General features: G+C 42.9%; 1 protein-coding gene across 2 annotated transcripts in view; it reads left to right on the plus strand.

The window, feature by feature from the left end:
- Nucleotides 1-12,914, plus strand: part of HRH1 (histamine receptor H1) — a 78,281-nt gene extending 65,367 nt beyond the window's left edge. For both annotated transcript variants that reach the window (XM_043588129.1, XM_043588130.1), the window contains exon 2: nucleotides 9,980-12,914. In XM_043588129.1, coding sequence (XP_043444064.1) covers nucleotides 10,015-11,478 — 1,464 coding nt within the window. In that variant the 5' untranslated portion in view covers nucleotides 9,980-10,014 and the 3' untranslated portion in view covers nucleotides 11,479-12,914. The remainder of the gene's footprint in view (nucleotides 1-9,979) is intronic.
- Nucleotides 12,915-14,339: the final 1,425 nt, after the last annotated feature.

Genomic DNA, 14,339 nt, shown 5'->3' on the forward strand with positions numbered 1-14,339 from the left:
CCTTCCTGTTTCCACCTCTAGTTTCAGGCAACCACTAATCTACTTTCTGTCTCTATGGATATCCTATTGTGGACTTTTTACGTGAGTAGAATCATACAGTGTGTTGCCTTTTGTGTCTACCTTCTTTAGGAGTTAGCATTTTGGTTTTGCAATTTATCCTTGCTATAGCATGCATCAGTACTTGGGTTTTTTTTTTTTTAATTGACAACTAACATTCCATTGCATGGTTATACCGTCTTTTGATTATCCATTCATCAGTTGATGAAAATCTGAGTTGTTTATACTTTTCGGCTATTATTAATAATGCTAGAAATAGTCACATGCAAATCTGTGTGTGGATCTCTTGAGTAGATATCTCGGTGTGGAACCACTGGTTATTATGATAATTATGTTTAACTGTTTGAGAAACTACCAGACTTTTCCACAGTGGATGCACCATTTTACATTCCCACCAGCAGTATATGAGGATCCTAATTTCTCCACAGTCTTATCATTATTATCTGTCTTTTAAAAGTATAGTCATCCAGTAGACGTGAAGTGGTGTCTCATTGTGATTTTGATTTGCATTTCCCTGATGACCAGTGGTGTGGAGCATCTTTCCACAAGCTTCTGAACCACTCCTGTACCTTCTTCGGTGAACTGTCTATTCAGATCCTTTGCCCATTTTTAAATTGGGTTATTTGTCTTATTGAGTTGGAAGAATTCTCCAAATATTCTGGATACATCAGACATACAATCTATCAGATATACGATGTACAAATATTTTCTCCCATTCTGTAGCTTTTTCCTTTCTTAGTGGTGCCTTTTGAAACATAAGAGTTTTAAATTTTGACGAAGTCTAACTTAGCAATTTTTCTCTGTATGGGTTGTACCTCTGGTGTCGTATCTAAGAAATCTTCGGCTAACTCTAGGTCTCGAAGCTTTTCTGTTAACGATTTCTTCTGATAGTTTTAAGAGGTTTAGCTGTTACATTTAGGACTGATGTCAGTGTGAGTTAGTTTTTGTGTGTGGTGTGAGGGAAAGGTCTAGATTCATTATTGTGCATGGAGAGGTCAGTTATTGCAGCACTGGAGCCATTTCATTTGTCCCCTGCCTTCTCCTCTCCCTTCCTCTACTTCAGCATGCCTGCAGATGAGCAACACCGCTCCTCAGTGGCAGCCGTGGCCCCCACTTTCTTGTCATTTCAGTTCATGAGACCAACAGACTCTCTTGGCTGTACAACCCCAGTCCCAGTTTTCTGGAAGAGAGAATGGGACTTGGCCCTTCTGGGTCAGAGGACATCCCCTAGTCCAAACACATGTCTAAGGATCAGATTTACCCTGCCAGGGGCCCACCCCTAGGTGGATGATGGTCCTCAGAGAAAGAAGCTGGTGAGCTGGGCAAATACCCCCACAAGGAGTCTATTCCAGGGTCATTTCTAGGGTCATTATCTTATATTTGGCATTCCGGATTCCCTATGAACTAGCTTGACATTTCCAGCTCGGGGCTTACACAGGTCATGCCCTTAGAATTTGTTTTTGCTTGACCTGCATTCAAGTGCTCAAGAAAACAAATAAAACAATTGAATAGTTGGCATTTTAAAACTAAAAGATTTCGTGTACAAATCCAGCTTTTATGCTTCATTTTAAAAATAGGCAGATCTGGGTCTACAGCAGTTGGTGGCATCTGAGCAAAGAATATACCCTCCAGGGTGCCCCAGTCCCCGCCACTCCCTCTTGCTCCACACACAGTCCCCTGTTCTTATTTTTTTTTAATTTTTATTGTTTATTATTTTTGAGAGAGAGAGAGAAAAAAAACAGGGAAGGGGCAGAGAGAGAGGGAGACACAATCAGAAGTAGGCTCCAGGCTCTGAGCTCTCAGGACAGAGCCCGACGTGGGGCTCGAACTCACAGACCGTGAGATCATGACCTGAGCTGAAGTCAGACGCTTAACCGACTGAGCCACCCAGGTGCCCCTAGTCCCCCATTCTTATTAACTTTCCCTCCCTGACTCTGTGAGACATTTGAATATGTGCCTGCACCCCCAGAAAACTCTTCAGGGGTGCTCTCATCTGCCTCTTGCATCTTACCCAGAGACTAACTTAACCCAGCACTGCCCTTGATTCGAAGTCAGACATGTTCCTGCAGCACTGAGTTCATAACAGGATTTTGCTATTTGCAGTCTGCTTTCTGCACCATGTGTCAGTAGCACTGACACCCAAGTCTGGGTGTTTTATGGAAATTATGCCTTGGCCAGATTCTATGAGAATCTGCTGCACTTGGGGTACTTCATGCATGGCACCTCTCTTGTGTAATTAGAGCAAATAAATTAATATTCAGACTTACTTGACTAAGCATCCAGCGCCAAGGGTTCCCAGCGAGTAGAACAGTTGGGAATGGGGAGTGGTGGGTGAGGCACTTTAGAATCCATCAAGAAAGGAATCCCAAACTCTCACTTTTCACGAAAGAAAATAAAAGCTGTGTTAAGAATGTGGAAGAGTTTCCTTTGAAAACATTTTTTTCCAGTGGAATACCTCTATTTTATTTTGTTTTGAAAAATGAATGCAGTTCGTTCCTGCTTTTTTCCCTGTTACAAAACTAAGATGCTCTCATTGTTGATATCTGGGGAAATGCCAGGAATAATCAACATCACCTCCCACCCAGAGGAAACCATTGTTAACATAACGTAATAGAGACTCACCCTCATTCTAAACCTGATAATAGAATCATCCTGCACAAACAACATCTGTTATAAATTTAATTTCATTATAAGCATTTTTCCGTATAACTAATGGTGCTCCATAAATGTGATTATCAATGACCGCATGATATTCTATTCTGTAGCTATCCCATAATGTATTTCATTTCCAAATGTTAGATTTATTTCCTCATACTGGCTATCATAAATGATGTTGCAGTAAGCATCCTTGTGTGTGAATCTGTACTCATCTTTTGGATTAGCATGAGAGAAATTTCTAATAATAAAGTTTCCAGGGGCGCCTGGGTGGCTCAGCCGGTTGAGCGTCCAGCTTCAGCTCAGGTCGTGATCTCACAGTTCATGAGTTTGAGCCCGCATCAGGCTCTGTACTGGCAGCTCAGAGCCTGGAGCCTGCTTTGGAATCTGTGTCTCCCTCTGTCTCTGCTCCTCCCCAGCTCATGCTCTGTCTCTTTCTCTCTCTCTCTCCTTCAAAAATAAATAAAAACATTTAAAAAAAAAGTTTCCAGCAAGAAGTAGAAAAGTTACATGAAAGGTATCAATATTCATCAATTAGCATAAATCTTACCTCAAATTTGTGTTGGTCTAGACATCCTCATGAAAAATATGCCCATGTCTTCTGTAGTTAGATCCTCCTTCCTGTGTCTCTTGCTGGCTCTTATCCATGTGGTTTTCCAGAGTCCATCCAACAAACTTCTTTTGAGATCTGTTATGTGCTGGCCTGGTGCCAGCATGGGAGAATGGCAGTGAGTGAAAAGGTGTTGCCCCCGCCATGAAGGATGAGGCGTACCCTTGATGGTGACTGGTGTCTCACTTTAGAAACAGAAATAGTGGATGCTTTCCATGTTCTAGACGTGCTCCCTGTTTAGTTAGGGAGAACCAGCTAAAGAAAGAATAGTAGGCTAGGTGATGTAAAGGGAAGTGTTAGAAGCGATGTGGGGACACCAAAGGGGGTGCTTTAAGGCAAATGGTGCCCCAGAGGGGGGAAACAGCACAAGCAAAGGCATAGAGATGTAAAGACTCGCCATTCCAGCAATTCCCTCCCAATTCCTCGAACTCAGCTCTGTACTTTCATTCTTTCTTCTCTTCATCCTTAAATTCTTCTGCCTTCCTCCTGGAGAACTTCTACTCATCCTTCAAAGCCCAGCTCACAGAACACTCCTTCTCCAGTGTTCTTCTTGGCATCCATACTCCACCTTGAGAGTGGCTGTTTCTCCTTCCTCTGTCCTGTCAGCTGCTTTGATCTTACCTCAGTCATCATTTTTGTCCCAGTTACATTCTAGAATTTTTAATGTTTCAAAAATTTTTTTTTAATTTTTGATACTGTTAATTTATCTTTTGTCTTTATTCTCACGTTAATTGACGGACTCCTTGAAGTCAGGGGTAGTGTATCAGTTAAGATTCAGTTTGGCTGTGTGTGATAGAAAACCTATGCTACCCAGAAGTGGAGAGCCCTGACTTATTTGGCAGCTCTTATAGTCATCAGAGACCTCAGCTCCATCCAAATTGCTGCTTCAATGTTCTCGTTTTTTGACTCTTCCTCATGGTCCCAACAAGGCTGCTTAAGCCCTGTTCATCCTATCAACATTCTGGCCAGCTGAAAGAATGAAGGGCCAAAGAAAAGAATACATCCTCCCTTTAGGGCTGCTTTTTGTAAGTTGCAAACTACACTTCTGTTTCCATTTCATCGGAACTTAGTCACATGACCATACCTAGATACAAAGGAGTCTGGAAAATGTAGTCTGTACTCCAGGCAGCTGTGTATTCAGCTAAAAAATAGAAGTCTGTTACTAAATAGAGGAGAAATAATTATGGAAGACCATTGGCAGGTTTTGCCACAGTGAAAAACAAGGTCAAAGATGATTCCTCTGAGTCAGACTGGGCCAGCTCTGGGATCATTGTGTTACCCAGAAATGGAAGAAAACACAACAGCTACTATTAGTTGAGTATGTCCTATATGTCAGGCACTGTACTAGGTGCTTCCACCCTATTTTAGAGATGAGGAAAATGGAGACTTGGTGCAGTGAAATATCTGGCCCAGCTAATTAGAGCAGAAACAAGATTAGAGCAGAGATTAGCTGGTTTACAAAGTTTAGGTTCTTAACCACTGGCCAATTCTTCCATCCAAGTGAGCTCCATGCCTTCTGTGAATCAGCATTGCTGAAATGGCTAGAAAAGTGGGAAGGTGAGGCCACTGGGAGCCTCATTTAATGTCTAGCATCTCTCCAAACCCACCAATTCCTCTTGCCTTCCCTTCCTATTAGCAGAGATCCCTACCTATTGGTCTCTTTTTATCTAAAACCAATATCTGCAAGTTCTACTTAGGTAAATAGTTGCCACTGAGAAAGGAGTATTTCTGATTTGGAGTGAGGTCCAGGACACCTCTTCTTGCATACCTCCCATGATGGGGGGCTTACTATATCAAGGCAATTCATTGCATTGCTTTCAGCGGAGAGCTGTATTCTTTGGCAGTTCGAGGTGCTTATTCTTCAGTTAGTTCTCAACTAAGGACCATTTTGCCTCCCAATGGATATCTGGCAATGTCTAGAGATATTTTGGTCTGTCATGACTGGGAATGGATGAGAGGGTGCTACTGGCATCTAGTGAGTAGAGGCCAGGGATGCTGCTAAACATCCAACAAAGCACAGGACAGTCCTTCACAGCAAAGAATTATCCAGCTCAAAATGTCAACAGGACAAAGGTTGAGAAATAGACTAAGGTTTGAATCTTGACATCGCCAGTCTCTTCCTAGCTGTGTGACCCTGAGTAGGTTGCCTTGCCTCTCTGAGCCTGAGCTGTTTCCTCGTGTCTACCTTGGTGATCATCACATGCCCTCCCTATGTGCTTGTGGCAGGCATTTAATAACTGATATCTGAAAAGCCCAGAGGTTGGCTCCTTACCATCGTAGCTGCTCTCGTCAACATTCCCAGGATGTGGAAGGAACGTTGACTACCTTTGTTTATTTGCTGGCACATGGGCCTGATTAGATTACACTGTTTGTAATCTTTCTGGAGAAAGTCCCACTGCAGCTAATGGTTTTGGAATGGAGCCATTCCCTTAATTCAAAATTAATGGCTTGCTCATGCACACAAGCCTCTTAGAGAGAAGGGATTCATTTCTGCTGATCCCCCAGTCCTCGTCACCTAGGAATTGTCAGAACTTTCCCACCCCACTGTCTCAACGACCCTCCCAACAGCCCAGGGAGGTAATGATGCTTTCCCTACTTTACAGGGAAGGCAATTGGAGACGTGGCTGTTGACCCAAGCTCTGCACAGCCCATCAAGTGGCAGAGCCCGGGTGAGAACTTTCTCCTTCCATCACCCGCTTCTTTAGGGACATAGTGCTATAAGGAAGCTACAGGTGCCCACCTTTCTCCCCCAATTGCCCTGTCCACAGTGCCTCCTCCAGCCTCTATTCCCTGTCCCCCAGAGCACACCCTCTAGCCTGCACCATCTCTGTAGGCTTGGCCTTGATCCCAGAAAGGGGCATCTCAGAACCCGATGGGGTCTGGGCAGCCTGAAGGGAGCATGGATGGCCTCCTGTGTAGCATTAGGTGCAATGAGGATCCACGTCCCCGGATACTTCCCGCTCTCAGCCTGATGTCCCTTTGGCATTTATAGAGAGAAAACCATTCAACCATCAGTTTTTCAAAATGCAGATGTCCGAGAGAAGGGAAAGCACCTTACATTAGTTATCTCATCGAGTACGGCATATTCAGGGATTGGGTAAGAGGAATGGAGACCAGGAATGGCATACGAGCCTGTGACCCAGGCAGCCACACAGGCCCTGTGCTCAGGAGGGCCCCCATCTCGGTTTCATGTTCTGCTGTTGCCATCTTGAAGTTCTTAATAATTTTTTAATTTTTAATTTTGCCCTGGGCCCTGAAAATTACATAGCCAGCCCTGAGTGAGACAGGAGGTCAGTGTTGATGTGGCTGCTCCTTCTACCCTCTGGGTGCCCACCCTGTGGGACCCACTTTTTAGGCTTCCCTCAGGCTTCCTCCTCTTTCCCTGACACCCTCACCCCCACCCCACATTCTTCAGGGGAGGCAGGTGCCAAGATAGGTCTGTATTCAGCAGGTGGGTGCTCCATTTGCCTTTCCAGGAATCCTGCTCAATTCCATGGTTTCAGAGAACAAAGTGGATTTTCTTACTTCTGAAGCAGATCACTGAGCCGAAAGAACTTTTCACCAGTAGATATCTGTTGAATGATTTGTAGCACCCTGCCCCTCACTCACTGACTCATCCCTTTACCAAATATGCATTTATCTGTGGCTGTTATGTCTAAGCAAAATAACATGTCCAAGCTACAAAGGAGAACATGTGATAAAGAACTGTGCTTACAGAGATAGGAAGATAAATATATATAAATTTTTGTATATTTATATATATTATTTATATAAATATATATGTGATATTAATTTATATGTGTGTAAATTTATATAAAAATATTTATGTGATATTAATTTATATGTGTGTAAATTTATATATATATAAATTTATATATATTTTTATATATGTGATATAGAACTGTGTTATATGTGTGTGATATAGAACTGTGATATATATATGTGATAAAGAACTGTGCTTACAGAGATAGGAAGATAAATATATATATAAATTTATATATATTTATATATATTTATATAAATATATATGTGATAATAATTTATGTGTGTAAATTTATATATATAAATTTATATATTTACATATATTATTTATATAAATACATATGTGATATTAATTTTCCCCAACATTTTCTCACTCAAAATATTGATAGAAAAGTTGGAAGCAATGTACAGTGAACACCTATATATCTACCACCTAGGTTACAAATTAACATTTTGCTCTTTTTGCTTGATTTATATGTCTGTTCATTTATCCGTTCTTCTAACCAGCTATCCATCCAACTTGTTTTTTTGATTCATTTCAAAGTAAGCTGCAGACCTCAGTAGCTTTCACCCCTAAACACTTAATATGCAACACTAATTTCTTTTCGGGGTGCCTGGGTGGCTCCATCAGTTAAGTGGCAGACTTTTGATTTTGGCTTAGGTCACGGTCCCAGGGTTGTGGGATTGAGCCCCACATTAGAGTCCATGCTGAACATGGAGCCTTCTTGGGATTCTCTCTCCCTCTTCCTCTGTTCCTTCCCTGCTCTCTCTCTCTCTCTCTCTCAAAATTTTTTTTTCCTTTTTTCGTCAAAAGGTAAAAAGTAATGATTTTTATATAAAAACAAATCATTTTCTGTCAAATACAATTATTGAATGACAAATAGTGTACACATAGTGAAAAGAAATTCTTGGTTCCCCTCTGTGTGCAATGAGGCAGAGAGAGAAATAAGAGAGAACTTTCCTCAAGGTAACAAGGAGAAAAGAGAAACATCTCTGTAACAGAGGGTGGTTGGAGCTACCTTGAAAATACCAAGCTGTGGGAATGTTTTAGGGAACAGCTTCCTGCTTCCTCCCAATCAAAACTGAAAATCTGAGATGAACTTCCTTAGCCTCCTTCCTCCTTGAGGTGGCTGCGGACTATTCCAGGGGGTGTGAACTTGGGCAGAACTGAAGGTGAAACTGCAAGGTCCTGGGTCTGGGATGTAGAAGTGGAGAAAGGTACAGGCTGATGCGGTGGATCTTGGGGGTTATTATCCTCACAGAGCTGGTGGCTGGGGTGGACGGCGTTGAGTGGGGAAGGCTCTCAGGCTGACAGCGGAGAGTGACGGGGGCAGAGAGCAGGACTGGGGCACAATAGAAGATGATGCTGTTCAGAGGAGGCACATTCAAAGAAGGTGGAGGGTTGCTCTGGCGGGCAGTTCAGAGCTGGAGGAGAATACAGAAAAGTACCCAAAGCAAGCCTCTAAACAGGGTACTTGGAAAAAGCCTGTAGCGATCACCTGTGCCATCTTTCACATTTGACCCGTGAGAAATTGCAGGCTGAGAGACCACTCTGAGTATTAGTGGCAGAGCTGGGGCAAAATTGGTGCTACCCAGATGGTGCTTTTCCAACAAAGTAACTCAAGGGTTCCTTCCACAAGGATCAAATGCCTTAAGGTCTTGCTTTTTATTTTTAAAAATATCACACAAATTTAGCTTTCTTCTCAAGAATTTGTCTGGCTTTGTCTTAATGTTACAGTAGTCTGTTTTTGCTAAGTTACTGAGAGATATTTACACTCTGTTAGGGTTTCTAAATTTTCTTCAGAATCATACTACTTTTTGATGAATATCAAAATCTCACAACCTCTTCCAGAAGTTTTAACTCCCTGCTTCCACCTCCCACCCCAATTAAGGGTCATCAATAACAGTATACAGTGTGTTTTCAGTGTAGCCTTACTAGCAAAGAAAGTGTTGTTACATATTACTTTGCACAGTTTATACAATGAAATTTTTTTCAAATATAAAAACAAAATAAGTAAAAAAAGATAAAATATGCTTTATCAAACAACATAACTCCCTTCCCTTTTGAGAACCATTAGTCTAAAGGGATGTGTAGATTTATTCCATGCTTTGGGTACCCTTGTAACCTCCCCCGTATCAGTTAGAGATGCTTTTGGCTGCAAGTAAAAACTCCAACAGTGACTTAAGCAAAGAAGACATTTCATTGTTTCCCATTAATAACCAGTATGAAGGAAGAAGATTCCAGGGTTAGTTCAGCAGCTCAGTGATAATAGGACTCTGGGTTGGCATCACAGTGGTTTTCTTGGTATTTCCCTGATGGCCCCAAGATGACTGCCATAAGCCCCAAGCATCACCTCCTATAGGGAGAAGGGGGCAAGAAGCAAAACTTTTCTTTGTTTTGATCATTTGTCAGAGAGAAAGAAATTTCTAGAACCCTGGCTTTGCCATGAGACTTCCCCATCTACTTTCTTGGCCACAGTTGTGTCTTGTGCCCAATCCTAGACCAGCCACTGGCAAAGAGGAACTAGAGTGCCGTATCCAGCTCAGACCAGTCATAATGCAGCCCACCTTCCCAGAACACATGCCACATGGGACCTACACAAACTTTGCATTGCTTTTGCCCAACTCCTTCGCTAGAATGTAAACTCCATGGGGGCAGAGATTTTTGTTTTGTTCACTGCTATATTCCCAACACCCAGAACAATGCCAGGAATTCACTAAATAGTCATTGAATGAGTGAAGAAATGAATGACTAAGGAAGGAAGGGGATTTGGACCGTAGGCTGTATCTACTGCTCCCAACAGCATACAACCCCATTTAGATCAACTTGATGGCACCAAGTGACTCTACTGATCTCCAAGGCTCTGGCCTTAATCCTTGTGTCTTTCTTTCTAGGGAGGGAGCCCCAGCTGGAGGCTGCTCTTGTGCCAATGACCCTTCCCAATTCTTCCTGTGTCGCAGAAGACAAGATGTGCGAGGGGAATAAGACCACCATAGCCAACCCCCAACTGATGCCCCTGGTGGTGTTCCTGAGTGCCATCTCCTTGGTCACCGTGGGACTCAACCTGTTGGTCCTCTACGCTGTACGGAGTGAGCGGAAGCTACACACTGTGGGGAACCTGTACATTGTCAGCCTCTCTGTGGCAGACCTGATCGTGGGAGCTGTTGTCATGCCCATGAACATCCTCTACCTCCTCATGTCCAGGTGGTCCCTGGGCCACCCTCTCTGCCTCTTTTGGCTTTCCATGGACTATGTGGCCAGCACCGCATCAATTTTCAGTGTCTTCATCTTGTGCATCGATCGCTATCGCTCTGTCCAGCAGCCCCTCCGATATCTTAAGTATCGTACCAAGACCAGAGCATCAGCCACCATCTTGGGGGCCTGGTTTCTCTCCTTCCTGTGGGTTATTCCAATTCTGGGATGGCATCACTTTATGTCACCGGTCTCGGGACACCGGGAAGACAAGTGCGAAACAGACTTCTATGATGTCACCTGGTTCAAGATCATGACCGCCATCATCAACTTCTACCTGCCCACCTTGCTCATGCTCTGGTTCTATGCCAAGATCTACAAGGCTGTACGGCAGCACTGTCAGCACCGAGAGCTCATCAATGGATCCCTCCCTTCCTTCTCTGAAATTAAGCTGAAGCCAGAGAACCCCAAGGTGGGGGCCAAGAAACCAGGGAAGGAGTCTCCCTGGGAGGTTCTGAAAAGGAAATCAAAAGATGCCAGTGGTGAGCCTGTCATGAAGCCACCATCCCAAGACTCAGAGGAGATGAAATGCCCAGGTGTCTTCAGCCAAGAAGAGGACAAAGAAATGGACAAACTCCACTGCTTTCCACTTAACATTATGCAGATACAGACTGAGGCAGAGGGGAGTGGCAGGAGTTATGTAGCTATCAACCAGAGCCAGGGCCAGCTGGAGATAGATGAACAGAGCCTGAGAATGCGTGTGGCCAATGAGATATCAGAGGATCAAATCCTAGGTGATAGCCAATCCTTTTCCCGGACAGACTCAGACACACCCCCAGAGTCAGCATCAGGGAAAAGCAAACCTAGAAGTGGGTCTAGCACAGGACTGGATTACATCAAGTACACTTGGAAGAGGCTCCGCTCACATTCCAGACAGTACGTGTCTGGGTTGCACATGAACCGAGAACGGAAGGCTGCCAAACAATTGGGTTTTATTATGGCGGCCTTCATCCTTTGCTGGATTCCTTACTTTATCTTCTTCATGGTCATTGCCTTCTGCAAAAGCTGTTGCAATGAGCATGTGCATATGTTCACCATCTGGCTTGGCTATATCAACTCCACGCTGAACCCCCTCATTTACCCCTTGTGCAATGAAAACTTCAAGAAGACATTCAAGAAAATTCTCCACATTCGCTCTTAAGGGAGGCTACAAGGGGATGCAACAAAAGTGACACTTAGGCTGTCCCTGAAGAAAATGGAGGATGAGGCCTGTGAGTTGCCAGGCACCTGGGCTTTCCAGAGTCAAAAGAATAGTCTTAAGGACTAGGTAGCTTGGAAGGTTCTTAGACCCATTGGCAGAATAGCACATGTTGGTGGTCAGCAGAGAGATTGTACTCTGAGTAGAAAGCAGGATATTTCCAAGAGAATCAGACCTGGATGAGTTCTCCTGCTCCTCAGGAAATGTGGGAGCCTCAGACTCTCACTGTCATTCAAGCTTTCAGACTTGAATTAATTGGAAACTGAAGGGACACGTAGGTAGAGTTTTACTGGAGAATTAGAACTCTCAAGCTTTCCTGGAATGGAGTTATATGACTGTGCAGAGACCTCGCATATGCAGATGGATGCTGTCCCCTTCCAGGGATCACCTTGATAGGCATGACAGGTATTCCATTGTGACTGTCACTTCTCAGAACACCTCTCCTCTGAGCCTCTCCTACAGCTTTCTCCAGAACCAGTGTCTGACCCACCTTGGAAATTCTGCTTTATTATTTCTCACTCATGCACATCTTAGAGTTGATAGGAAAATTTTCAGCTTGTACATTTCCTTGTTTGCAACCCCAAATTCCTTTTGGCTATTAACAGAATAATGATAAAAGCTGCCTTCAAAAGAAAAAGAAAAGGCGTGTTTTTAATGGTTGCACAATGAAAGCATAAAAAAAGGGAATGGGGAGAATAAAACTATTATCTCTTGAGTGCTGGGCCAGGCTTATCCTCCTTAAGCTCCATGACACTCCATAGCAGGTGGATGGTGTTACTAGAAGAGCAAATTGTGATGTAGCAAGGTGACATAAAGTGCCCAACATCACACAGCTAGTAATGTGAGAGAGTTAGAATGAGAACCCTGTGGGGTTCTGGCTCATTGTAACACGTTTTCTCCAAAAGGCAAAAATTTGTCCTGTTAAGTATGTGCATGTGCGCACACACACACACACACACACACACACACACATGCACGCACAACTATTCCTAAGAGTGGTGGCAATTCTCAAAAGGATATGCTGAGAGAAGGAAAAGCTGGCATAGAATATTCCTGAGGCGGCAGAAGGTGATACTTTGAGGGGACAGTGTGCATTTTTATTTGTGAGTTCTGCTGTATTCATTGAAGAAAAGTCATCATGTTCTGTTATACTCACACCTCTTTAGTAAAAACTAGCAAAGGCATGGAACATACAGTTTTCTTTGGTGTTTACATTGCAGTCTGGTTGTGATTTATATTTTAAAACTTAATGCCAAACTGTAATTTATGTAGCCAAATGGAGTGCGTGTACAAGCTGGTATTTTGTGTCCTGTGTTCCTGTTCGCATGATGTTAAAAATGACAGATTTTTACCTGCCTAAAATATGATATTTGAAACTACCTTGTTATGAGTTTTATTTATTTAATTCTCCCTTTCTGAGTCTCTTGGACTGAGAAGATGTATTGAAACATGCTGTCAAATATTATAAGATATGATACAGGATTGCTCTTTGGTTTCTGGTCGCATGTGTAAATGTCTTTAGGAAAGAACTTTTTATAACAAGCCTCACTGTCTGGCATCCCCCAAAGCTCTTCTTGGTCAAAATTGGGGGAGCTAATGAGACTTTTATCCTGGTTTTGAAAGCTGTAGCTGGTCTGTTTCTAGGTCAAAAAGCCTTTCCCAGAAGACCTGTGAGAGACTTGCTCCCCAAGATCCCTCAGCTTGCTCCCCAAGATCCCTCATAATGAAGGAGCTTTAAAAAGATCACCTCCCACAGACAAATGGCTAAGTGCCCATTATTCGTGTTGATGAATGGTTGAGGCAACTAGTGAAGAGAAGTGGTTATAAGCTCTGACTTTGGGTCAAAGAGACCTGCATCTGAGTCTGATAAGAAGAAATGGTCAATATAACTTGTCAGAACACAAAAAGCCAGGCCCATGCATTACTGAATACAGTGTTTATGGTGCATGCAGAGCATCTGGTACATGGTGGGGACTCATATGTAGTTTTAAAACATACTGTGCATATCATATGCCAGGCCCCATGCTTTACCACTGTTATCTAATTTAGCCTTTACACGGATCTCATGAGGGAAACTTCTGTATTTTTACAACTAGGCAAACTGAGGCACAGAAAGAAACTGAGGTATGGGCAGACAGAAAAGGAGAAGTAGGAAGTGGGGGACAGAAAGAGCATAAACCAAATGGCATAATATTCATGCACTCAAGAAAAATCTACATTCAAAAACATATTCTTCATTAATGTATTCACAAGTTAAATATATTCAAAGGGAAAATAAACCATCCTTAGCTTTTGATAAGTAGAAATTCCTTCAAATGATTCTCTTAAGATCATGTGAAAACCGGTCAACTACTGCATCATATAAATCTTTAAAAGCTTGTGAAACCATGCCACCTAATAGAAATTGCTATAAATCGTAGAAGCTGGTCATGTTAATAAAAGTGTTCATTCAGAAAAGCCATTAGTCTGCAGATTGGCCATTTGATGATTTGGTCATTTGGCTACTTGGCTTGCAGAAAATTGCTGGTCTCTCTTTTTAAGATGGGCCTTCCAGAGGAGATTTAAGTCAATACAGGGTGAAAAGGCTGCTGGCTGAGATGCATTCTAAGTTCCTTAAATAAATAATGCTTTTAAGAGCTAATTTGCCAATATGTCATTCCACAGTGTTTTGGGCTTTCAACGCCTAGGCTGTGCAGCATATGGTTCCCATTGAGCTGCAAGACAAGTGATGAAGGTGGATTGACCTGAATCTCTGTGGTCTTGAATAAATGTCATGGGCCTCATTGCCTTGCTGTGTCCAAGAA

Source organism: Prionailurus bengalensis, chromosome A2 (assembly GCF_016509475.1).
Source record: "Prionailurus bengalensis isolate Pbe53 chromosome A2, Fcat_Pben_1.1_paternal_pri, whole genome shotgun sequence".
NCBI classification, from domain to species: Eukaryota; Metazoa; Chordata; class Mammalia; order Carnivora; family Felidae; genus Prionailurus; species Prionailurus bengalensis.